At 36.6% G+C, this 26,341-nt stretch overlaps 1 protein-coding gene across 9 annotated transcripts in view; it reads right to left on the reverse strand.

The window, feature by feature from the left end:
- LTBP1 (latent transforming growth factor beta binding protein 1) overlaps positions 1-26,341 on the reverse strand; it is a 192,850-nt gene that overhangs the window by 118,609 nt on the left and 47,900 nt on the right. For 8 of the 9 annotated variants that reach the window (XM_027641572.1, XM_027641576.1, XM_027641575.1 and 5 more), the window contains 2 exons: positions 25,820-25,995; positions 7,001-7,168 (listed from right to left, as the gene is read on the reverse strand). In XM_027641572.1, the coding sequence (XP_027497373.1) occupies positions 7,001-7,168; positions 25,820-25,995 (344 nt within the window). Of the gene's footprint in view, positions 1-7,000; positions 7,293-25,819; positions 25,996-26,341 lie in introns of those variants that run through there. The other variant, XM_027641580.1, reaches the window with a different exon arrangement.

Below are 26,341 nucleotides of genomic sequence, written 5' to 3' on the forward strand. Positions count from 1 at the left end.
AACATTATGCATTTTAACTTTGTGTTCTGTTTTGCTTTAACTTTGAGGGAAACATACTCCATGTGTTTTTGAATGGCTGCAGGTGTGGATTTTGTACCATTTCCATTTGTGGTTTTTCCTATGACTGCACATCCAAAAACTGTGTTCTCTGTAATATACAGTTTGGGGAGTACTTTGAGAGCAGATGGACTTTTGCTTCACAGTGATGGCCTGAAGCCCTTAAGGTGAGCAAGGGAGTGGAAATGAGCTGCTAACAGACTTGTCTAAGTTCAGCTTCATTAAAATCATCTGACAGAACAATCTCCTTTCTTTAAATTATCATCTGGCCCTCATTAGAATCAGAGGTAAAGATGTCACTTTAGAATAATTATTTTAAGATTATGAAGAAAGAGCTCAGAAGATGCTCTAAGCATCTATGGTAGAAACCAGAACTATTTGTTGATGACAAGTACCAATAAATACAAAGGGGAAAGAAATCATGCCTTCTTAACAGATGTGGATATCGATGGCAACAAAATCCTTAAAATACAATTTTTCTTTGTAATTTGAGTATTGATGGTCTATAACTGAAAATGCATTAAAACCCTGAATGTTGCTCAGACTACAGAATGGTACATTTACATTAAAGAGTAGAATTTTAGTCCGCTAGTAGTTCAGATTAGGAAAGCCTATACTGAACTACCGAGACTGTAAGTAAATTATTAATTAATTCTGCTGTGTGTTCAAATTTTTTTACAGAACAAAGAGAGACTGGAAAAAAAGGAATGTCTTTTAAACTGATGCTCATAAGTGGTTTCTCCAAAATCATTTTGCATAGGTTCTTGAAGCTGGGAAATACTTTTTTTCCCCAGTATCTTCTATAAGGCAGAGGATAATTTGTAATAATAGTCCCACCATTGTTTGTCCTTCTTTCAATTTTAGCCTCTCAGTTCACTGTCTGAGGAAAAATACTTGGCCTTCATTTTGCTACAGCTGTTACAATGCTGCTGCATGAAAAAATATTTCTAGTACGGTCATCATTTATACAGATTAAATTTCAAATTACCAGATAAAGCAGTGGATAAATTCTAATGTCCTGATCCTTTTCTTTCTTAGTTTTTTTCTCTGAGGCACACATACTCTAAAAGACTGACCAACTTCCTTGACTACTGTTTCAGGAAGTTTAAAAAGTTCCTCTTTTAGCCAAGTTGTCCAAGAATTCTGAAATTTTCAAGTGTCTGCCAGTGTCTGTTAAAAGAAACAATATTTCATCTGGCAGCAAAAAAACCCCATAAACCAACAAAGCCTGACAGGGCACAAATTATAACTACTGCAGGAACAGTAGAAACAAAGCTTTTACCAAATAAGGCTACAAGGTAGCCACCACAGAGACAGTGAAAGGACAAAACTGATAACACTGAACGAACTGTCAAGTTCAAGTGCAAAACTCAAGGACGTTTCAAAGTAAGACTTCACTCTTAGCCACAGAAAATATACTACTAAAAACAGACTGTGAACTATCATATGCTGTTCTTGAGCTAAGTAGTTATTCCAGAAATAAGCTTCTCATCAATTAGGTTGTCTGATGGAACATAATCAAGATGAAAACAAGAGCATTAAAAAGAAAAATCAGTTCTCAGTTATGTTACCAAAATGAATAAATAATAAAAAAAATCTCTGCATGACATTTGTTACCAATTATTTTTAATCCTCCATTTGAAAAGCTACATATACATCTGCTAAGTCTCAGATGAAGCCACAGGAATAGTTTTGCTGGGGCACAAGTTACATAGGTCATACATGACGGTTTATCTACTCAGGCTGACACCATTTACCAAGTAGCAAACACCACTTCAAAAGGGAAAAGAAAGTATCTCTTCTAACATTCTAGCAACTCTTACTAAACCTAGTATAACAAAACAAAGAGTAAAATATAATGGGTAGAAAACTGAATAATGTATACCTAGCAAGTTGCCAAAAGAGACTGTGACTGTAAATTCTCAAAAATCCACACAAATACTTCCACAAGCTGTTGGTCTTTAATATGCCTTCACGTGTCATCAAATTCACCTTCAAATACTATTTACAAAATGTCTTTTCATCAAAATGATACTGAAAAATCTTCCTCAAATGTCATAGTCTTAGAGTTCGTCTTCAGTGTAGCAGGATATGTGTAGTATATATAATTTGGAGCAAAGAAATAACAACTTTATTACATACCAAATTGTATCAAGAAAACACCATTCATTGCCCTTGGATTTCCTGTCATATGCAAACTAAAGCAAAATGTAGTTGGATGGTTTGGCAACAGGCTGGCTTGCTTTCAGGTAATTGCCATTTTTAACCAGCACAACTCTTTGATAAGACCTAAAAAGTGCTTGAACAAAAAGAAATGTTAACTCCTACAGCATTGACAGTAATTTGTGATCACATGTCTCAATAAAATTCAGAAACTCAATCAACTTTTTGTGAGACAACTGCTTTAAATTTTCACAGTTCTAAAAAATTATGCTCTCTAGAATCTCTTCTAGAGAGGAAATTCCACTAGAATAACAGTTACATAGTGAGTCATTTTACTAAATTTCCTTTGAATAACCTGTTATTTTAAAATATTTTCTTTTAAAAATTTTTAAAATTTTCTTTCATTACTTTCAACAGAAGTCCAAATAAAATTTGAGCAAAATGCTTCTGCTGCTTCTTGGAAGTTTTTGTCTATACATAACTGGAAACTTCTGAACAGCCTCGATTATCTAAAAACATTTATACAGAGCCAACACAGTAAAACAGGAAAAAATTTTGATAGAAAATTAAAATAGGAAAAGTGCCAAAATTCAAGAAGCAACATAATTTGAGCATTATTGCAACAGAATATGCAGATCACTGTGTTCTGTGCTGAAAGTTTCAAAATTTATGATTAAATATGAAGGACCAGATACATTTTAACTTAGGACACCATGTTCACTTGGAGAGGGAGAAGGCTCTGGGGAGACCTTATAGCAGCCTTCCAGCATCTTAAAGGGGCCTACAAGAGAGTTGAAGAGGGTCTTTTTACAAGGGCATGTAGTGATAGGACAGGGGGAATGGCTCTAAACTGACAGAGGGTTGGTTTAGATTTGATATTAGAAAGAAAGTCTTTACAGTGACGGTGGTGAGATGCGGAACAGGCCGCCCAGAGCTGTGGATGTCCCATGGCTGGCAGTGTTCAGGGCCAGGTTGGATGGGTCTTTGAGTAACCTAGTCTAGTGGAAGGTGTCCCTGACCATGGCAGGGGGTTTGGAATTAGATGATCCCTAAGGTCCCTTGCAACTCAAACCATTCTGTAATTCTATGATTCTGTTTCCTTGTTTGACACACATACTGTCAAGTGCTCAGACACAAAACTCCTACAGAAAGATATGCACTTTCACTGAATAACATGCAGCTTTAACTTCTCATTTTTAATAGTTTGAATGAACCGGTTTAAAAGAGATGCAGGGTTGCAAATGAACAGTGAATATAAACCTAAGTATTAAATGGCTTCCTTTACTGTCATTCCTGTTCAATGAATGAGGCAGGGATCCTATGGAAAAAATAAAATGTAAATCTCTAACTAAATACACATACACAATAGTGAAAAATACAGAAGAGCATGAAAACATTACTTTGGGCATTTACTAATCCCTTACTGCTTCATTTTACAGTAAAAAATTAGTCACTGTCCTCCCACTCCTTATAGAAAGAAAATTCATTTCAAAACTGGAATGTGGAATAATTTTGAGGAGAAACAGGACACATCACTGAGTAACTTCAACAGCAGAAGAGACAGAAATTGCATGTGTTATTCTATTTGCAGCCTTTCCTATGCACACACATCAACCCCGTTTTACAAGCCTCTGCAGATATATCAGGACTGAAATACCATACAAACTGCACATGCATCAATCCAGATAGAATAATGAGAATCATCTATTCAGCAAAAGTTTTCACTCAGATTAAATGCTTTCTTCTCTAAGCCAATCAAATATTGGAGGTTGGTTAGTTTAACTGTGCAACATATCCCATTCACAAAATGAAATGGCAAAAAACTCCAAAGTTTCACTGAAGCAGCCTGGCAACCAAGGAGATCCTTCCTTTAAATACCAAGCTTTCATCACCTTCAACTGCAATGCTAGGAGATATCCTTGACAAGAGCCAAAAATCTCAGCTACCTGAAAAGCAGCATTTACCCCAATCTGCCCCTTGTTGGTTTTTTTTTGTTCTTAATGGCTTATCCGTATCTTATAAAATTTTCAGGAAACAGGATTTGTTCCTTGCCTGGGCTCACTGGTACCAAGCTTCAGCTGAAATGACAAACTCAGTACATTTTGAAAATCTGAAATAGCCCATGCAAAAGCTTGAGGGGCTTCAGTACAGGTATGATGACTTACTTATTTTTCTCTGAAAATAAAAGGAAGTGTTTACAAAGTTCAGCACAAAGTTTATTTTAATCAAAAAAATGTACTCTGGTTCATTAATAGAAATAATAGATCATTAAGAACAAAGCAAAGTGATGTCTGACTTAATCTGTCATCAGAGAAGCTAAATTCAATCTTGTGTACTAGAATGCTATTCCTGCTACAGAAATGCCTTTAAAACTAAAAAATCTAAAGCACTTTCTTAATTTCCCCACTCACAGTAGGTATCTATTATTAGTAATAGCAGTTAGTTTTCCAAATAGGGCATGTGACTATCTTTTCTGGTTTTAGGAAGAACAATACTTTTTAAAAAGCATACTGGAAAAGTGCTGTCCATTGCTTTAAATATGCATTTTCTGACATGACATTCTGTTTCATGGTTGCACTTTTAAATGTCAAATGATCCAAATAAGAGTTTCCATGCACTTTGGATAAACAGTAAATAAAGAAGTTCAGAACAGAGACTTAAAAGCAAAAAGCACAAGTAAAATATAAGACAGATGTTAAATATATAACCAAAGTTCAGCATCTGCAAAGACCCAAATTACTTCTGCTTCATGTATTGGGAAACACCTCCATCAGGACAAGCCTAAGCTAATGAGAAGCACTAGTTAGAGAGTAGATATAAAAAATTATTCCGGTAGTGTATATATATAATCCTTGACTCAAAAACTCCTGAAAATCTGTGGACAGTGAAAGAACTCAATCTACAGGTGTAGGATCTCTCTTCTCCAGCTATTATGACATTACACAGCATTTCTAACTGGAGACTCTTGAAGTCTCAGTTCAGACATCTTTCTTATTCTTCTGTCAAAATGGCAACACTTAGAACTGTGGTGGACCCTTTTTGTCTTTTAAAGATAATAGGGAAGATAGATGGCTGCAGGCAGATTAAAAATCCTTATCCGTGTGTAGCAACTTGTTTTTATACATTTTTAAACATAACATTCCCTTATCTTTTCACTGAATACTATTATAGACTGCTTTTGTTGAATATTTCTAGCAGCCCATTGTACACAGTGCATCACGAGCTGCATGGCCTGAGGCCAGGCAGGAAGGTGTGGAACACGTCTTCACAGGTCCATTTCCACTCTCCAAGTTTTCAAGTATTTGAGAGAAGGTCATGTTACAGCACAGATTTACATAGCAGACAAATTACATGACTGCCTCTTCTCAGCATTTCATAATTTCAACAGAAAAATTAGGTCAAATGAAAAGGGGGAAGAATAACCCTATCCTTTCACAGTAGTCAGAAAATTAAACAAAAAACTTACTTACCTGTTGTTCTTGCCAAAACAGGTAAAAATTCTGTATTGGCAGTAAACACAAATTTAAAGTATTTGATTTACATTCTGTTACAAAATCCTTTCTTTTTTAATGCCTCCAAACAACCATAAACAAACCCAAAAATTTGCTGTACTGCAGCAAATCAAAAACATTGATTTTACTATTAGTCCAAAACATGCACCCTTTCACAAACATGCAGATTATCAAGGAATGCATTGGTAACTTCAAGGGTTTCACACACACTCTGACAGTCTAGTAGGAGTGTTAAAAGAGGAAACTGCTCCTTGTATCATCTGTCTGAATGAAAAGAATAATAATTTGGAACGGCTTCCCCACCACCACCCTTAGAGCATAAAATTTAGTGCACTTTAAAAAGGGCAATATTGGCCAGCCTCAGTACTGCCTGCACATTATGTTTATACTAGACAGAGACTAAAATTACAATGTTCATATTTTCAGGATAACTACAAAATACCTTCCAAGGATATCATAATGTAAAACAAATTTAGCAGTGTTTAGGTATGTATCCATATATCTGTATTTCCCTTAGCTTACAAGACTAATACTTGCACACAAATTCCTATGTAGCATACAGTTAAAATATGCTAATCATTACCCTAGATAGCTTTCAGGATTTGTTTCAACACAGTCAAGCAGTTACAGGGTTTAGTCTGGCATACTGTTGAGACTTTTCTTGAGCAAGCAGAAAGAATAAAGAGTAACAAAGAAATTACTGACTTCAGTAACTTTAATTAGCCTTAACATTATTTCAGTTTTTTAAAATGCCAAATATGAAATCTGATTTATGAAATCTGATTTACTTTCAGCAGAAAGAGAAACTTTTAAGTTGATGCATATTTAAAAAGGATTGTAGTTTTAAGGAATTGCTGAACAAATTTTTGAAGTCAAATTCACTACATTAGCTAGATTTTATGTGCATTTGATACCTATTCAACAAATAAAAAAGAGGAAACAACTTTTTGTGGAATCTGTCATTTTCTCTATTCACTAATACGGAGGGATGAATTTTACCAAAAGTTCCAGTTTAGCATGTTGCAGCCCTGCAGCTGAAAGTTCAGATGAAAAATATGGGAGTTTTTTTTCTTCTGAGACAAAAGGAACTTTTGGGAACATTTCTGAAGGATACCAGAAAGCTTGCCTAACATACAATGGTTCCTACTCAGCACAGCCCTCCAAACAAAGAGTAACAGAGGCACAACTGGTATTAATAACAAAACATCTCCTCCCTCTTTTAGTCAAGAAAGGACAGCTAAGGACAAATACAGTTTCAGAGTACTTACCTACTCGGAAGTTAGTGGCTGTCAGAGTGTCAGCAGCATGGCCGTTTTCACTGATGAGGGTGGTTGTATTTCCCTTCTCACAGTTGTTCTGACAGTTGCCTTTGGTGCAAGTAACTTTACAGATGCTGGGTGTAAAGACCACCTTGATGCGACCAGTGTGATTTCCCACTGTCAGCGGAGGCAAAGAAAAAAGAAAAAGTAAACAGATCACTTTGGTATCCATTGATTTCCTTCAAAAAGTTTTTGGGAAAAAAAAAAGGCGCGGGGGGGGGGGAAAAGGCGACAGGTCTACAGGAGGAGGGCAGTCTGCAGTGCTCTCTCTCATAGATCTCCAGTGGTGTCTCTGAAACAGGAGTAGGAAGCTTAGCAAACAGAACTCCGGGATCCGCTCCAAAACCACATTTAAAGTCAAGTCACTGGAGTGGGATTAGTAATCACAATGCTGCACTTTATTCACAGGCAGACAAAGAGCAATACCAAGGGCATGACAGCTTAAATAGCCAACCCTGACAGGCAGATGTAATGTAAAGAGGCTGGCTGTGCACCTAGAGGTGAATAAACTCTTGTGTACTCCTACATACTTTTCCTGTTTCTGCACTTATTAAGTCACTATTTGTAGCTCGACCCCTGGAAATGTTTTAGGCATGCGGCATGTCTGAAAACATCTGTCTCAAATCTCCTGGCACCCCAGCCCGAAGTGGTCAAACCTTGTGACGCAGCTGCCTGGACCCATTTTTTCTTCAGTTTTTTGGCACTATTTTTCCACAAGGATTTACATACTATAGACTGAGCTTTGCTATCAGCCTTCGTTTAAGTAATAAATAGCTCAGAGAACAGGGTGAGGAAGTATCAGTGCTCTAAAATACTGAGATCAAACATAAAAAAGAGCATCTAGCCATTTTTCATATACTTCCTCACAGTCATTTTAAAAACTTGAATGTAATAAAGACTGCACAAACACTAACTTTTAAATTAAGCTAATTAGAAGAATTTCTTGTTACAGAATTATATTTAAAACCAGATGTATTTGATTCTACATCTAACAGCTGAAGACAAAAAAAATATTAAAACTGCTCATTAGAAAAATTAGGGAAAAGCACAGATTCCATTTGCAATTATTTAAAAAGAAAACGGTTTTTCCTCTGCACACTTCCTAATAAATTCAACAAGTTCTTGTAAATACATCACAGCATCTTTGTGGAAAAGATGCTATCAAACCTAACAATGTCAAGAAATGATGCAGAGAAAGAGAAGTATCTCCTTCCTCATGTCATAAAAATAAAAAAGTTGCTGGATAGTTGCCTAACCTAGTTTATGAAATACCCTCTGGACAAACATTTTTTGAGAATCTCAAGAAAATTAAGAAAATCTTCCCACTTCAAAAGAATATAAAGCCTTCTTATTTCTGGCTCTTCATAAACAAAGAAATTAAAGCAATTGTGCCAAATGTTTTGTCTACAGTAAAGGCATTCCTCTATTTGAACAGCAGCTGTAGTACATATGCTCCTACCTTATTCTGCCTTAACAATGGTTAGAGAAAGCAGAGCCTAGACAGACACAGGAATAAAATATTTCAATTAAAGGTCTATATTGTGATTTTAGTGGATTTAGAAGATACCTTGGTTTCTTGCATGCCAAGCATTTCTTACAAAAATTAATATATCTTTACCAATAAACAGATATAAGTGACTTGTGAACTGCTGAGGATAGAACTTCTAAGCTTCACTTTTGTTAAGCACAGTGTCACAAGCAATATCACCATCTTTATACTTTATTTGCAAAGTTTTATATATATATTTTCCAAGAAAAGAGTCCATTTTATATTTTATATTTTCAGATGTTTTAGCAATATTTTTCCTTTAGGATGTGATCTAATTAAAAAAACATGGTTAGTTGAGTCACAGAAGTCAGTCCTGCCTACACTGTAGAATCCAGTATTGGGGGACCTAGACAAGTTTTCCAGTTTAGTTAAAAACAAAATAATTTGGCTTTGTCAGTGCTGGAAGTGAAGAAAATGCAGAGCTCAATATATGAGCAAATACTGAAACTCGACGGAGGTCACATGGTTTGTGTTGCCATGGCATTGGGGAGGAACGTTGAGGCCACGTGGTTTCATTCTTCTACCTGACACCCAGAAATGTTTTGTACAAACCACAAAGAATGGAAAGTTTGACCACAGTCCCACCCACAGCACTTTGCACAACAGTGGTTAATAAGGTATAAAAAGTATCCCAATTTTCTATTTAACTAGGGCATGACAATTCAACATGAAAATGCAGGTACAGATCAACAGGTTAGTTATCCCCACCCTCCCCAGAAGGGACATCTTTTGGTAAGCCTTGCATCCTCAGCTACACTGAGTGTTGACACAGGATATTAAGTCTGTGATTGCAATGGTATTGTTCGTGCTATATATAGCTACTCTGAGGTTAACATGTTTATCACTAGCAACTCAAAAGAACCATCTGCAAATGTTGCATTCAATAAATTGTACTGTTCACGAACCCAGCTGGTTCTTTCGCATGTGACTGGATCTACGGTGCAAAGACTACTCATGCACCTGGTGTCCAGTCCACAGTTATGTTTTTTAAATAGTCAGTAAGTCAGTACAGATGAAACTAAACAATGACTTAATTCTCCTCCACAGTATTCCGTACTATGGTGTTGAGCACAGAGCTGCAGCAAATCTTGGGTATAATGTTCCTAACAACAACAACAACAAAAATTATCACAGTTTAGATTTTACCAGAAAAACCTGTAGCAAAAGTATTTTAATGGAAGAGATGCCTTAGTATGACACTCAATGGAAATTGTAAAGTTTGCCTTTCAATCCTTTTGGATGAGGAAATATTAGTATCTGAGTTTGGGAATAACAGCAGTTGAACTGTAGTTTCAAAAACACTGATCAGTATCTAAAGAGCTAAAGAATAACCACGAAAGAACACTTAAATGCAGCTTTTCAGGGAAGAACTCTTAAGAAAACATAGTGCAAGCCCTAGACCCTACAAATATTCAATCATTATTTAGCAATGCTTTTCACAGAATATCCTGAGTTGGAAGGGACCCAAACGAAGACAGATTCCAACTCTTGGCCCTGCGAAAGATGACGCCAAGAATCACACCATGTGCCTGAGAGGATTGTCCAAACACTTTCTGAACTCTGTCAAGCTTGGTACTGTGACCACTTTCCTGGGGAGCCTGTTTCGGTGCCCATCCACCCTCTGGGTGAAAAATTTCTTTCTAATATCCAACCTAAACCTCCCCTGACACAGCTTCAGGCCATTCCCTCAGGTCCTGTCACTGGTTATCACAGAGAAGAAATCTTTATCTGCCCCTCCTCTTCCCCTCACAAGCAAGTTGTTGACTGCAATGAGTCGTCCCCTCAGACTCCTCCAGGCTGAACAGACCAAGTGACCTCAGCCACTACTCACACAGCTTCCCCTCAAGGCTTTCACCATCTTTGTCGCCCTCCTTTGGATGCTCTTTCATACTTTTATAGGCTTCTTATATTGTGGCACCCAAAACTGCATTGAAGAGCACTGGCCCTAGAATGGAGCTCTATAGAAATCCTATTACCAGTTTGACATAATCTCATTTACTACAACCCTTCGGGCCCAACCTGTCAGCCAGTTTTTCACCCATCACATGAGGTATGCTACTTATTTTGCTATAAAACACATTTAATTCTCAGATATTTTGGTTTTGGTAGTTGCAAAGAGATAGAAATAAGACAGCTTCACATTCTTTAGATGTGGGAAGATTTTCTCGATCTTCCTTAGATTTATGAAAACTCTAATGACACTTATTTTCTTCTCCTTGGCTAGCAGGCCACATCTTTTAACTTCAATTCTTCTGGAGACATTTAGGAAGGATACAAAGCCAATGATGGCCTCTGAAGTGAAAACTGACCAGTGTACGAGGTGGTGATGTTATTATCATTCTTCTCTGCAGCTGCACCTAAGTAGACAGTACTATCCTCACAAATTCTGAAGTTTAGGGACCTTAACAGTGAGTTTAATACACCCAAATTCAAACTGAAAACAGACCACAAACCCTTTTCCTGAAAGGAAGCTTTTAGCAGAAACTGCAAGTTTAGACTCTTGGACTTCCTTGAACCTTTCCCTTTCTTCCCTTCTGTATTTGGGTTTTTTTTCTCCTTCTTCTCCAAAGCGGAAAATTTAATTCTAAATGAGAAATTATATATTTCAATATCTCTTAGCCGATTTTGCAGTATTAATGTTAAACCCCACAATTTCGTGCTAGAAAAAGACCATAACTGCTATAGCCTTGACCTCATAGCTCATATTAAAGGACACTGTAATTTTAGGGAAGCATACAGATTATTTTCCTCTTTAAACTCTTGAACCTTTACTGATGGCGCCATTGTGACACAGACATGACAAAATGTGCAACTTAGATTATCTCAAATTCATTTCTGGAAAAAAAATGATGGTGCTACAGCAACACACCTGGGATAATTTTTATATATATACATATATATATATATATAAAGAGAGAGAGACAGAAATTTATCATAACTTCAAGACCAATTTTAAACATGTGGAAATGAAACACCTCACTATGCTCTTAAGTATAAGTCCAGACTGAAGAAATACAAAAATGAGAGCAGATAAATAAATGAGCCTAATGAAAGACTACAAAAGTAGAAGATACAAATCAAATAAATGGCAAAGCTACCAAAAAAAATGGTAGAACTGGAGATAAACTCAGACTGCTGTTTTAATAAAGACAGGATAATCAAGATTATTAATACTGGATAAAGCTTCATCCCTGAGCTAGGCAGCAAACACACAACGAGGATACTCAGTCAACAGTGCCATCATCCTGCCTCATAGTCCAGGCTCACTTAAACTTAAGAACTCCATGGTATATTTGTCAAAAGAGATCACTGGAAGAATGTACCCATAATTTCCAAAATCTGTAAAATTCTTGAGTCAGATTAAAAAAAGAAAGATGTCTGGCTAAAGTGATGAGATTTTACTCAAAAGTTGGCACCAATATATATGCGATTTTCTTTCCATCTCCTTAAGTCACTATGATATAATATCATGAACACAGCAAGCTCCTGCTGTGATAAATTTATGATTTAACAACAACTGCAGGAGAAATGGAAAATACAAGCAAAAGTATTTCTTCATAGAGTCCCTTCTGCCCCCACTGTCCATTATGATAAACTGACGTGTTTTTTTCTGCATTAGCAGAAAAGGTGAATAAGTTAAGACAAGGCAGGTGGCAGGTTTTATGTCCAGGTGGTCACAATGGCTCACACAGCCGTGCCTGGACAGAGTTGCATAAGGAGAAGAATTCCTCCTCAACCTCCTGGGTCCCTGTGTAATGCAACTCAGACTTGGTTTCCTTCTAGAAGAATTTCCATAAACACTTTTTTTTCTTGGGTTTATGCTGCCCTCACAGATCCAATATTCTGACAGCATTCAATAGCTGTAGTGGAGCTCAGATGATTTGTGGCATGCCTGTGTTTTGTGGGAAGACAATGGGCTAGCAACACTAGTGAAAGCAGAACTGGTATTCAGTTAAAAAGATGACTACATAGGTCAAGTGGGGCAAAGAGAATAAAATATTTTAACATCTCAAAAAATATTGATGTTAATGTGTGCATGATAGTTTTGTGCTCCATAGTGATGTAATCAAAATGATTCACAATAAAATTTAAAAAAAAATCAAAAGCAGTGACTTCTACCAGCCAAGTACACAGTGTAGCTTACACATATATCTCCCATAATCCTTGAGTAAAAATTTCTGAAGCTACTTTAAGAGGGGTTATGGGTATTTGGTGAGGTTTTTTGGGGTTTTGGTTGCTGTTGCGGTTTGAGGGTTTATTTTAATACCTTCACTTATGACAAATATAAGGCAAATCCTTATCCTGAGGCAAATCTCCTGTGGAAACAGAACTACTAGAATTGTAGGCTTTCCATTAGTACCTCCAGGAGTGATATACACTACTCTCTTTTCACTACTTCTGCACTGAATGCAGTATATTTTCATATGTTTATCTACACAATGTCATCGGACCTGAAGATTCTATCTTAAAATTACATTCTCTTCCCAATGAGTGTAGATTATCTCAGGCTATCTCATGTTTTCAAACTATTACCATGATGCATGAGGAGAGCTTTGAAATTAAATCTTCTCAAATCAAAGCCAATTAGCTTTTAAGTCGTTAATAGATTCAACATTTTAAATTCTCCGATGACCAACACCCTCTTTTTTCTTAGTTAAATGCTGACAGAAAAAAAAAAAGAAAAAGGAAAGAAGCAGAAGGAAATTACTCATTTCCTAAAACAGGTGTCTCCCAGTTATTTCACCAGTCCACCTGGCTTAGTCCTTACTACATATGCTTGTTCAGCCAAAATGAAAGATGACATTGTATAAAAATCAACCATGTAAGTAAAACAGTTAAGCTCTCAGAGTTTTTGTCAAATTACCTTTTTCCGCTTGTGACAATATATGAGGAAGTTCTGTCTTGACACCACTTAGTCATCAATTTGAAAGAAAAAAAAAAATAAAAACCTAGTTCCCAAAGATGAAAACAAGTTGAACTTAGCTATCATATATCTCAAGAATACCATCATCTGAAGATTTCTAATGCTAGAAGCTAAAGAAGAAGGAAAAAACCAAACAAACAGGAAAAAGAAAACAAAAAAGAGAGATAGACACACTAGATTGACATACAGACCAGAGGCAGATCTTCCCTGAAGACCTGCTTTTTTTTTTACAGCAAACTCTGACAATATTCCTCTGTGGATCAGTTTCTAACATACTTGAAGACTGCTATCATCTCTCATATTCTCCCTCAGTCTAATTTCACCAGACCAAAACCATTTAAACTTTTTCCAGTGTAACAGGTCATATCTTTCCCAACACAATATAAGAAAGATATTAAGGTATCAGCGTGCAAAGGAGGGCAACAAAGATGGTGAAGGGCCTTGAGGGGAAGCCGTATGAGGAGCGCCTGAGGTCACTTAGTCTGTTCAGCCTGGAGAAGAGGAGACTGAGGGGAGACCTCACTGCAGTCAACAACTTCCTTGTAAGGAGAAGAGGAGGGGCAGGTACTGATCTCTTCTCTGTGGTGACCAGTGGTCAGTGACAGGACCTGAGGGAATGGTCTGAAGTTGTGTCAGGGGAGGTTTAGGTTAGATATGAGAGATTTTTCACCTAGAGGGTGGATGGACATCGGAACAGGCTCCCCAGGAAAGTGGTCACAGTACCAAGCCTGACAACGTTTAAGAAGCATTTAGATCATACTCACAGGCACATGGTGCGACTCTTGAGGATGGTCCCTTCCAACTCAGCATATTCTGTGATAGTCATCTCCATCCTTTTTGTTTTGCTTTTGATACCACTCACTTGGTCCTCATCTTTCTTTAAATACACTGTTCAAAACCACACTATACTGTAGCTGAAGTCTGATCAGTGTTGGGGAGAGCAGCAGAATTACGTAATACAGTTTTACATAAAATGCTTCTATTAGTATAACTTACTTTTCTCTCCAGCAGTGCACTACTCATACCTCATACTCAGAACCAATCTGCAGGCTTGGCCAAAGGGGTACAGATCTCCTGAATAACCTTCTGATTTGCTGATGCAGGTATCATCCCAGTAAAGCAAGTATGGAACATTCCTTGCATGACCTTAGCAGGACTGAACTCAGCCTTTACTCTGCTCTGAGCATAGGAGTAAAACCTTCTGCATTCAAACCTCACCCATCTAAAAATCAGGTAGAATGTGAGTCTTATTCTTTCTCTAAGTCACAAGCAAAAACACATCTGAAAACTACATGGATTCAAAAAGACAGGGCACAGCTAAGTAATTTGATTTTTGGCTTCAATATATAATAAGCCACTCTTCCTGAAGGTAAGTATCTTCGCTCTTTCCAGAAACTTTGTTACCTTACCCTTGTACAGCTCACACTGAGTTCTCTTTTCATAACAATTGGGAGAAACTAGACATGCCAACAAAATTAAAAATAAGATGATTCAACTTTATTTTGTCCAAGATCCAACACCTTCTCTAATGCTCAAAAGTACACCCCACAGTTCTGCATAAAGTGAAGTGTACTTCTGCACACTCATCCAGTCAAACATTTTGAGGAAGATGACAGTACAAGCTGTATTTGATTTAACATATCTAGACACCTGTAGCAACACATTATTGAAATGTAATTAATTTAGCATTCCTTCTAATTTTTGTTACTTCTGTAACTCATATTTTTGTTGCATTTGTATAATCTCACATGTATTTTATCAGCTAATACAGCTTAACCTTTGACATTTGGTCACTTTTCAAATACTCAGTTCTACTGTCTCCATGCAAACCAAAAGGGTTTCCAAAAGACTAAAACACAATTCAGCTACTTATTATGACAGTAACTGAACAGGGGCATGCACAGATTTTTTTGTTGCCATTCTTATTGCCACTGTTACACTTCTCTATATACCTATTTCTGATTAGCCACGTCACTACATCTTTGCATCATTTTCTCCATCTGTCTTGTTTAGATGCTCCTACCACAGTCTTCTCCCTCCAATTAGAACTGAGCTCTCAGACTTCCTGCTTCTCTTTGTGCTCTTGTTTCTTTGCCCTCCTTTTTATCCCTTCTTGCTTCTTCAGCATGCTTGAGACAGAAAAATAAATCATCCAGAAAATTTGATGCTTCAAGGGTATGGAAGAAGATAACTGAAAAGAGGATATCCGGAAAAGTCTTTTCCTTTCTGATTATCACAGGGTACAATCTCTTCCTTGCTCTCTGCCACAGAATAGAACAGAGAGAATTCTGCTGTCTTCCTTATCACCATCCCCACCACCCTTCAAAACATACTAAACTACAGCAAAATCTATGGGATATTCTAGGAGAGGCAAGTAACCCATTCTTCCATTCTCTTAATCTCAGCTTAAGACAGAGATAAATATAAAGTGTGTACTGTTTGAAGTCATTTATTACAGCAACACTTGCTTCATTCAAGTAGGTTTCCTTCATTAATTTTGACAAACTCTCCTGTCTACAACACAGGTCTCCTGTGTTTTATATGGATGGTTGTCACTTAAAAGTAGCAAAAGAGTACATGCAGGCACAAGTGCCAGGATTGTTCAGAAAGACATTCATAATTCTGTTTACATGCCAGCAGAAATCCTTTGCTGATAAATTCTCTCACTGACACAGCCTTTCTAAGAGCAAGTCAGAAGAATTCACAAAAATTACCATCATTTTTGTCCTGTGCAAATGCATAACATAAATAAGCATTGATTTGAAATCTGGGATCTCTGTCAGCAAGTTTTATGAATCACCTTTTGTCTTCCTTGCCCTTTTTACCACTACAAAGATTCTTTATATGCAATTCTCAGGCAATGAACATCCTATCTTAAACTACAGTCATGTTCCATGTTTAAAGGATTGTTAAGAACTCTAATCAGTAGTTGGTAATGAGAAACATAACTATCATTTCCCTTCACATAGTTAAAAATTATCCAGAAACAGGTACCAACCCAAATAAATTTGTCACCACAAAGCGGTTTGATGTCTGATGGAATGGCCTCAACTCGATTCAACTGAACTTACTGGATGATAATTCTTTTAATCTGTTTTGTATTTATTTGATTTAAAGGTATCCACGAATGGATATGATGCTAAGGAGCTAATTTTAAGCCTCAAGTTATACAACTAATCAGTCCTAGAACTCTTTTCCAAGGGGCAAGAAAAGTTAATTGCATGGAGCAAGCAGCCTAACCAGCACACTGAGCAGAATGTGCATAACCCATTAAACAGAAAACGCTGAGGACCTAAGACTGCTTAGTTCAAATTTATTTAGGGCTCAGACATATTTCTTTGAAGATCTCGGTTCCAGAGACCAGTATGACTATGTTATAGCACTGCTTAGGGAGTTTAATTCTCCAGGAGAGTTCAGTTGACTGCCCCTCTAAGGATAGGCAGGCAGTCAAGTGCTTCAGCTGCAGCTTCAGGTATGAATTGCAAAATATTAGAACCCAAATAACTCATCTTTTTCAGAGTGAAGCACTTATCATGAAACAGAACTTCAAGCTCTTCAAGAGTCTCATGCTTGAGAGTTCACATCCATGCCTCAGGTTGCATACAACTCCAGCTGTAAGGAAATCAGCATAGCATTCAGGAGTACAAGCCTTTTTAGCTTCCATTCAGGTTATTCAGCTTCTTAGGTACCTAAGCATATTTGGACCCAGAAGGCTTTCACTTGAAGGATATGGAAATAAAAGCCAAAAAGCCACATTTAAACACAGACATACACCTAAGGCAGAAAGTCATTCTATGCAATCCTCATCTCAGCTGTAATGAAGCAGCAGTGACTTCACAGGCCACTATAAGCAACTTTCTGCTGGAAGCTACTGAAGGTAGCGAGCATCTTTACAAACAAACTTACAGCCATACAGGAGCTTTATTATTACCAGCTAAATACAATGCCACTGTCCGCTTTATCAAAGGGACTCTTTCAAGAAGGTCTGAATTTGGCCTTTATACACTGGGAATGAGAGTCATTCCCACTTGATCTCACTCATCTAAAATTATGCATTTTGCCTAAGGTAATTATTTAGGCTTCTTTCACAACAGTAATACAAATAGTACACGATAGTATTACAAGTCTTAAGTTGGAAGAGCATTATTTCTTGAGAAAATAAATTCTTGAGACAGTTTCCCCCTCCCAACACAAGCAACTCCCTTAAATGACAAAAAGAGTCTAAAATGCAACAATCAATGTTTACCATTTCTAGGAAGAATAGTGAATAAAAATTAAAGTAATATTACCTTTCTAAGTATATCCACTTAACATTCCATTTCCTGAAAGGAAACAACCGAAAAGCACTAAGGAAGTCAACAAACTGTAAACAGTGATAAAGGACAGGACGTCATGGAATTAAGTTATAAATGAACATAGCCACCTCTGCATGCTGAATCACCATTAAAATTCTTCTCTCTCAGTGCTGCATGAAACCAAGATCTTTTTTTCCTTTAATTTTCTGAAGAGGGAAAAAATGACAACAGAAATAGGGATGTCACTGATTTTAAAACCTCAGATTCACTGGGTAGTAAAGGACCTTCTTCTTGCAGTACTTTTTTTGTCAATATTTGTTCATTCCCTGTGGCATAGGCAACTGCACTGATGGAGAAGAGTACTTTTACATTTCCTGTGAAGAAAAACAGACTCAGCTACTTGCAACAATCAGAATCGGTTCTTGGTATCAAAGACTTTTATCACAGCAACTCTGGAGTTACGCTTGTTAAGGGACTTTCTTGTTTGTGCGGGTTCAATCAGTCTCTATATCCACCCTAAATTAACACTTTTCAAACATGTCATAGAGGTTTTCCCTTATAGAATTTTCTGGAAAGTTTCCTCTTTTTTTTTTCTTCTTGAGAAATTTTTGGGTTTGGAGCCAATTCTCTTTCATTGCAGCAGTTGAGATACATTTATCTCAGTCTGTGTTTTTCCCCAGCTACAGCACACTTTGAACTGATTTTAATTCTGTTTGTCAGATCACCAATCTGGTTTTCCAATATTTTTCCTCATGGTGCTGTATATCAGTCTCTGTCTCCATGTTTTAAAGCATAGAGATGATAATTCATTTTTGGGTGAATGCAGCATTTAAAATAGTTTCTATAAAAGCACCAGCAGCCTTTGCCTGTCACACAAACATTCAGTTGGTGAGCTCAGGGCCAGAGAAAAATACAGTACTTTTTGGGGGATGCTGATTTACTGGCCTCCTCAATTGTGAGCCCTTCATGGATACACAAACAATCATGAAGACAGTTTAGAAAGGGTATTGCTAAAATGCTTACAGTTACAGTATATTGAATGAAACAGTTTGTATTTATACAGAGCTATTCTGATTCCAAAGCCTTCAAAGAACTCCATAGTCTTTTATAAATGCTAAATAAATGACATTCATTTGTTAAAGTTATTTTTTCAGAATCTGTCACTCTATTTTTGAAGCAAAAGCTAAGTAAATGTGCTGCTTGATTTGATAGAGTTAGCTGCATTAGTGTGAATCTAGTTAAGCCACTTAATTTACATCTTGAATTGAGTCTATTGTTTCCAAGTCCTGCTGGAATCAAAAGTAAACTTTAAATAGCTGTTATGAATTGCCATGCCATTCCATAGCAGGATGGGTAATGCTCTTAAATGGGAGAGAGGAAAAGGGTGCTTCACTGAACTTGTTTGGATTTTGTTCTCAATAAAACCACAGTGCTGTTTGACCCTGATACTGACAGCATCAAATTTTTTCCTTAAACTTTTTAGAATGTCCCTGAAAATTCCATCCTGACTCTTGAATAGGAGGAAAGGTTTTGAACACATGTGCAAATGTTTTGCATTTGAGAACACAAAACAAAAGAGTCCTGGACATTTCTGCACCTACTATTTCTAACCCTATTTCCTTGTATTTTTTTATGTACAGTTTTAGTAGCAAGACATGAATGTCAGTTGCCATGAGTGACTGAAGTGAATTTCACTCTGCATTCCCTCCAAATATACTATGTTGTGATTTTTCAGTTATTTCTTCTTGTTAGCCTTCTAACTTTTTACCCACCTTATTCTGCTGGGCTATATCTTGTTCAGGGTAAAGCTTTAACACCCTCCCTTACCTCCAAATTTTCCAAAACTTTGTTAGGAAAGTTACCACTGTTTAACCCTAACATCCATAAATCCATTGATAAGCAGAAGTTACAAGGATCATGATGCAGTGCTCTGGTTAAGACGTGCCAGTGAGATAATTATTTTGCTGTTTATGCAGAGTGGTTCCGCAAACAAATATCAAAAGGAGGGTGGAAAGAATATCTGACCCAGTGAAGACCAGAGGGAGACTTTCCTCTGAAGTCAACTCTGAACTCGGGCAGAATGTCAAATCATACAGATGCATTTATGGAACAAATGTTGTATCTCTGTGTGCACTTTTTTAAACAGAAAAACATGTATGTCTTTTACAGCTGTTTACCCATACTTCCTGCTGGGGAAACACTATCATCATGAAGCAAGTGTCACTTAATGAAGTCAGAATGGTGCAATTCCACAAAAATAGCTTAAATTGGAATTTCAAAGTGACACCTGTTTTTGCTCAAGTCAACCTATAAAGTCATCGTTGAAACCAGCTTGTGTAAATTATGAATGAGCTTAAAGAAGAGTTTCTCTAAGTTATCAGTTCATTATGCTTCCAGTAGTAGGAAAGCCACTGTTATGCCAAACTCCTAACTGGGTATTCTGCACATCACAACTGTAAGTGCTGGGACATTTTCTTCCACATTAATTTTGTTTCATGTAAATAAACACATGTAAAATTATGTTGTAAAATATGAGGCAATATAACGTATCCACAGTCAGAAGAGTTACATGACTTTCATACTGTTTCAGCTTCATCTTTACACAGGAATTCAAGTGCTGCCCACAGAATCACATACAGATCCTAGAAGTCCAATATCCATACAGGCATACTAGTCCAACCTATAGTTGGACCACACAACTAAGTCACAGTAGGGTGCTGCAAGCCTATCTAACTTGTACTACTTAAATTCAAGACATATTTTCACTGACTACCTAAAATGGAGGCAAGTCTTCTTAATGCATTTTATAAGAAATTTTGGTGAAGAACAAAAAAACTCCACCTACTTAAAAGAAGGGAAAAAAGTCTGCCAGAGTATTTAATTTTATAAACTTAACACACAACTTCAATTGCAAAATTCACATACTTGTCATATTGTCTTCCCGAACAGAGAGATTAGTCTCATTTACCTTCTTATCCTCCCTTCTTCCTTGGTATAACTTTGTTATATAAACACATGCTTTATTTACTTCACATAATAACATTCCAGTTTGGGAAAGCATTTTATAGCTACTCTTGAGTTTTTCTTCTGCTTTTAGTGTATTCTGTGGTCACCTCAGGCACTAATTAATATATTTTCTCGACATGCCTCTAAGACAGAGAAGTGGTGGTATCATCATTGTACTGATGGGGAACTGTAGCCTGGTGTACAAAGTTGTCCTATGTACGTAGGCAACTAATTTCAGAAGCAGAAATTTTACTTTTTTCAGCTTGATGGGAAAAATGCACAATGCCACTAAAAACTAGCCCTCAACCATCTCTGGCTGGAAAATGAAGCCTGTATTTCAGTGCATTTTCTGAAGAATCATTTAGCACCAGAAGTGGATAGAGTAAAAATGAGAACTTCCTAGCCTCTTACCACTGTAATAAATGATTCTCACAAAAGCTATGTTGAAAGGAATTCCAGAAAGAGTATGTTAAGTTCAGAATTTGTTTATTTTCATATACATTTTAGGACAATAGAAACAGCACAGAATCCTTTAAGTAATTTTCTTCAGCATTGCCTTTATAAAGCTAGGGAGATAAGCACTGATATTTAAAGGATCCATGCTCAGTTAACTAGTGATTACTATTTAATAGCGCCATTAAGAGAATAGTAGGAAATGTCTGAGGTAAACATACCTGAATTACTAAAAACATCTTCCTCCTGTTTTATAGGCTACTAGGTTGCAAATAGAATTTTACAGTTGAAATTTCTGTGCTGCTGCCATTGCTACTGTTACAGAATTTTTAGCTCTGAGGTTCTAAATATTTAGGCAGATTACAGGTCCAGTGTGATAGTATGCACTTTTAAGCAAGTAATGTATCTCTTGAGAATTACTCAGTTCATGGTGAGCTTATATAAGACATATATTGGCTTATAAGACTTGTATTTGGCTGGCCTCACCTACATATTAAGGTATTTTTGATATTTACATTACAAATGTTGAGATACACACGATGGATGGATGGATCAGTTTTTATTTGCTGATCATATCAATTCCACTACAAGCTTATTTTTATCACTATATATTCAGTCTGGCACAAAACCATGTTTATAGTTTCTCTGCAGCTGTCAGCCTATTCAACATGAGCAATTTTTATTTGTTTGAGAAGGCTCTGAACTTCCAAAGCCTTATCCTTAAGTATTTGCTAATTCAACACAAAGATATTTGATGATTAATTTGCAGTAACTTAAATATAACAGCGTAACGATTAATAGAATCGGATCAATGCTTTAGAGTGTAATATCTTTAACAGATTATTTAGAAGTATGCAAGCAGAATAGCCTTTCAGGTCTAAAAACAATCACTTTAAAATTATACACCACCATACTTATGAGTCATGATTTTTCTCTCCTATACTAAATGTAGTATGAGCCCTTTGAAAAACGCAATATACGGTCATATAAATTAAACTGCATTACAATACAAGGCATAAGGAGATAAAATTAATTATGGCATAAAACTATGACCCTTCTGAAAATTTGAATGAGTCAGTGAACTCAAAACAATGTTTAAGATTTTTAACATTATTTCCAAGGTGAGTCTTTTGTTTGTTTTGTTTTTACAAAACAAAACTTCTTAAAAATCACTATGAACAATTTTAACAGCCTCACCTATTAGGGACAATGAATCAGAATTTCAAATTTAGCAGTAAGAAATTAAAATTTTTATGTGAGCTTTATGACTCCTTACGCTAGCTAGTCTTTAGAGATGGCTTGTATTCCACAGGACAAAAGTTCAAAATGCTTGATAGTAGAAATGGCTACTGGCAGGTAACTTGATTTCACATCCCAGGGTAACTTTAAATCCTATTATTGTAACCCAAATGGCTTACTGAATTTTCAAGCTCTGTAGATGTGATATATAACTTTACAGTAAAATTCAGCTTAAAAGCCAAAAAAGAACAGAATATTTGCTGTTTTTAATAAGACTACTATACTGCATGTTCTGAACATTATCAGAGAAGGAAACTGCTCATAAATACATCAGAGTAAACATTATGGGAGGAACCTTAAGTTAATTTTTATTGAGAAATGTTTCAAGTAACTAATATTCAACATTTTTTACCCAAAAGCTGATCTTACAACACTACTGTGGAGCATTCAAACATGACTGACTTTCTATGAATGAGGAGATGCTCAGAAGCACCTACTCAGGCTTGGCAGTTTTCCTCCCAGTCTACTAGTACCCCACATCTCATTTGCCTCTGCCAGGACAGACCTGTTGGTAAAGGTAACTCAAGACTGACATTTTTTCCAGTTTTAAGACTATCTATTTCATGACACTGGGTTGAAATAACCTAAAGAAGTCCAGAAAAATCACAAATACCAATTGCAGCTACACTTAGAAAAAAAAATTTATTCTATGGTATACATCTTTGACAGATGCCAATCTCTGTCACAGTTTTAACACTTTAAAGTAAAATGCATAGAAATGTTCAGGAAAAAAATAATAGAATGACTTGCTTTGAACTCCATGTTAGTTGATAACTATGAACTCTTGGGCAATAGCACCAAATATTACCTGGTTACTATTTTTTCTCTTCTCTAAAAAAAATTATTTAATAATAGCATAAAAAAAATTGTGAAGCATTCAGTACAAACTTTTCGGCTTTTGCTTTTTTAGTACAATTATTACATTTCCCCCCTCTTCCTTTTCAAGTGTTTCCACATTGTCATTACCAATTCCATTGCTCAATGAAATAAGAAGCTCTGCCATTGAACAAGATTATACATTTATGAGCAGTGACAAAACACCATGAGATCACCAGCCACTCATAAATTAACTAGACAATGTCAACTGTGACATAAGTATGAACTAATTCACAGAGCTCATCTCTCTGTTCAAGACAGGACTAGGAACTGCATATTGGTGGTTATCACAGAACACCTGACATGAAGTTTCACATCCTAATCTTACCTCACTGAATTAATTCAAACATCCCTAACATTAAAATACTGACAGTTGAAGTTAACATTCACTTCTTAGCAAAACAAATAATCTTCTATTCTTAGAATTCATTCCAGCACTCCAGAAACCAGAAGCCACCCTAAACAGATATAGCTGGCCAAGTTCTAGGTCTCCTGATCAGGCTAGGAATACACAATCTTAAACCCTAATAACACAGTTCAAAGTGCCCTCTGGACTACTAGATATCTAAACTGCTTGATCAGAAGTTGGCATCACTGACTTGCACCTCACAGATGTAGAAGTGGAGGCAAAACAGGTAATATGACCTTTTTAGGCTGCTGAAGAGCCTAGTATCAGAAATTTCAACACTATCTAAATAGCCTTACACCTAGCCCTGCATTTTACCTCTAAGTCAACACTTAAGTCATGGCTGATTTTATCAGGCCATAAGATCTGTTTTAACTACCTGTCCTCTGGCTGGTTTAGGAGTCATAAGCTTTTCAATAAGGGTAGAATGTTTTACTAAAGCATTGCTCAGTGAGGGGTTTCTTAGAATTTGACAAAAAATACTCTTTTTCTTTAGCTCCTGGTTTTTCTTCTCCTAGTCATGTCCCTCAGAATACTGTAATTAACAGTGGGGCTCAAGTAAGCTAGAAAAAGGTGGAAGCACTGGCTCTTCTGTCGAACAGCTGGATGGAGTTATCTTCTTATGCTACTACAGGGGAAAAAAAAACCCTCACAGAACCTATTAATTAGTGGTAGCCTGGCACTTGCAATTAACACTGAGTGTATCTAAGGTAGACTAAATCAAACAGCCTGAAAAATGGGGGCAAAAGGGAAGAATTTTTTGGCCAGAATCCAACCAGGAACAGTCACTTCAAATACTGGAGCACTATACAACCGGGAATCTGTAAACTCTGAGTAGCAAGAGTCAGAAGTGAGGAACACAATTCAATCCTAGTGGCCACTAATATTTTTTTAAGGAAAATTGCTGCTAATTGGAAGAAAAGCAATATCGTCTTAATTGCAAAAGGGACTACTAGTTCACATTGACAGTGTGACTAAATATCTTTCTGATGCTTCTGAGAAAGGGAGGTAGTGCTTTTCAAGAAGCATACTTCACCAGTCTGAAAATGTTAATTGGAAGACCTCCAGCTGCCCACTGTTCTTCTCATTAGAGCCAATATTCTTATTTACCATCTATAAACTTACAATTGAGAAAAAGGAAGCAGGGAGTTGTATTTCAGTATAAATGGACAGAGCATAAAGATGTGCAATACAGAAATGTAAAGATACACAAAGAAATTCTTTTTAAAGATTCAGAAGTAAAGGCTCTTCCCTAAAACCTCAGCAGACCATAATTCTCTGTGCTACAGCAGAGGAAATCTGTCAGGAGACTGCAAGTACCTTAAGGTCTCAATGTTAATCAGTCCGCTATTTAACTGCAGGAACTTTTCTTCAAATCAAGCCAGCAGACACTCTGTAATACCTAACCCATAATTCATCAAGTTCGTCATCTTCTAAGCCAAAAATTGTCCTCAAGCTCCCCACACAATGGGGCATGAGCCAAGGCCACAAGCTGGGCACCTACACAATCCTTTTTTAATAAATATGAAGCAGAAACTCTCATGCAGCCTCCATACTGTGCAGAAGTTCATAAACACATAATAAATTAAATATAGAGAAAAATAGTCACCAATGAGACCACAATCCTGGACTCCAGCTTTCCAAAAAGGGTATCCATCATACTGACAGTGAATACACTCATAGTTATGCCTATTCTAGCAAAGTGTTCACAAAGCACCTTTTATCTGAAGGAAAAACTATCAACTAGAAATAGCAGGATGAAATTCCAGCTGTGAATTCAGGAAATCTGTTTTGCTTCTCCACAAAATGCAGAATGTTGGAGCATTTGCTAATCTAAGAATTCTCATGTATAATTATTTTAACCTTTCTCTGTCTTGCAGAAAATTTCAAGATCTTAAAAATTGGGGTGAGGGTTTTTTGGGAGGAAAGAAGGGAGTATGCTTTCTGTAGCTGTACTCACATCGAAAAGATGACGCAGGTTGATCCTGGCCCAGTCTCAGTGGTAATGAGCCCTCGGTGGACTGTTCTCCTGAAATCACTTTTTTTACTGGATAATATTTGGGTTTAATCACATATTCCTGTGTTTGGCCATGATGAAGATTCATCATCAGTGTCTGAGACGAAAGGGGTATCATCCTGTTTTGGAAAAAGATAGAAAAGACAGAATTATGTAAGAATTAATAAATTAGACTTAGAAACTACTGGTAAAAAACCTGAAGACAAATTCATCTGTACTCCAAGTTCTCAAAATACAGTTTGTGAAAGTTACTAGCTTCCAAGTAAGCACCTGATTTTCTATACACTTCGCATTCATCGTCTTGTCAGCTTAACAAACACCTAACAAATAAAGACTACAGGGATTATATCACTTTTTTTACATGGCAAGAGAAATATCATAGACAGCTCAGTAAAAATGAAGGAATAGGATAAAGCCCTGCTCAAAAACATGAGTTGCAGCTCAACTTCATTAACACACAGAGCA

The sequence above is a fragment of the Corapipo altera genome, unplaced genomic scaffold (genome assembly GCF_003945725.1).
Source record: "Corapipo altera isolate COAL_440 unplaced genomic scaffold, ASM394572v1 48b, whole genome shotgun sequence".
Taxonomy (NCBI): Eukaryota; Metazoa; Chordata; class Aves; order Passeriformes; family Pipridae; genus Corapipo; species Corapipo altera.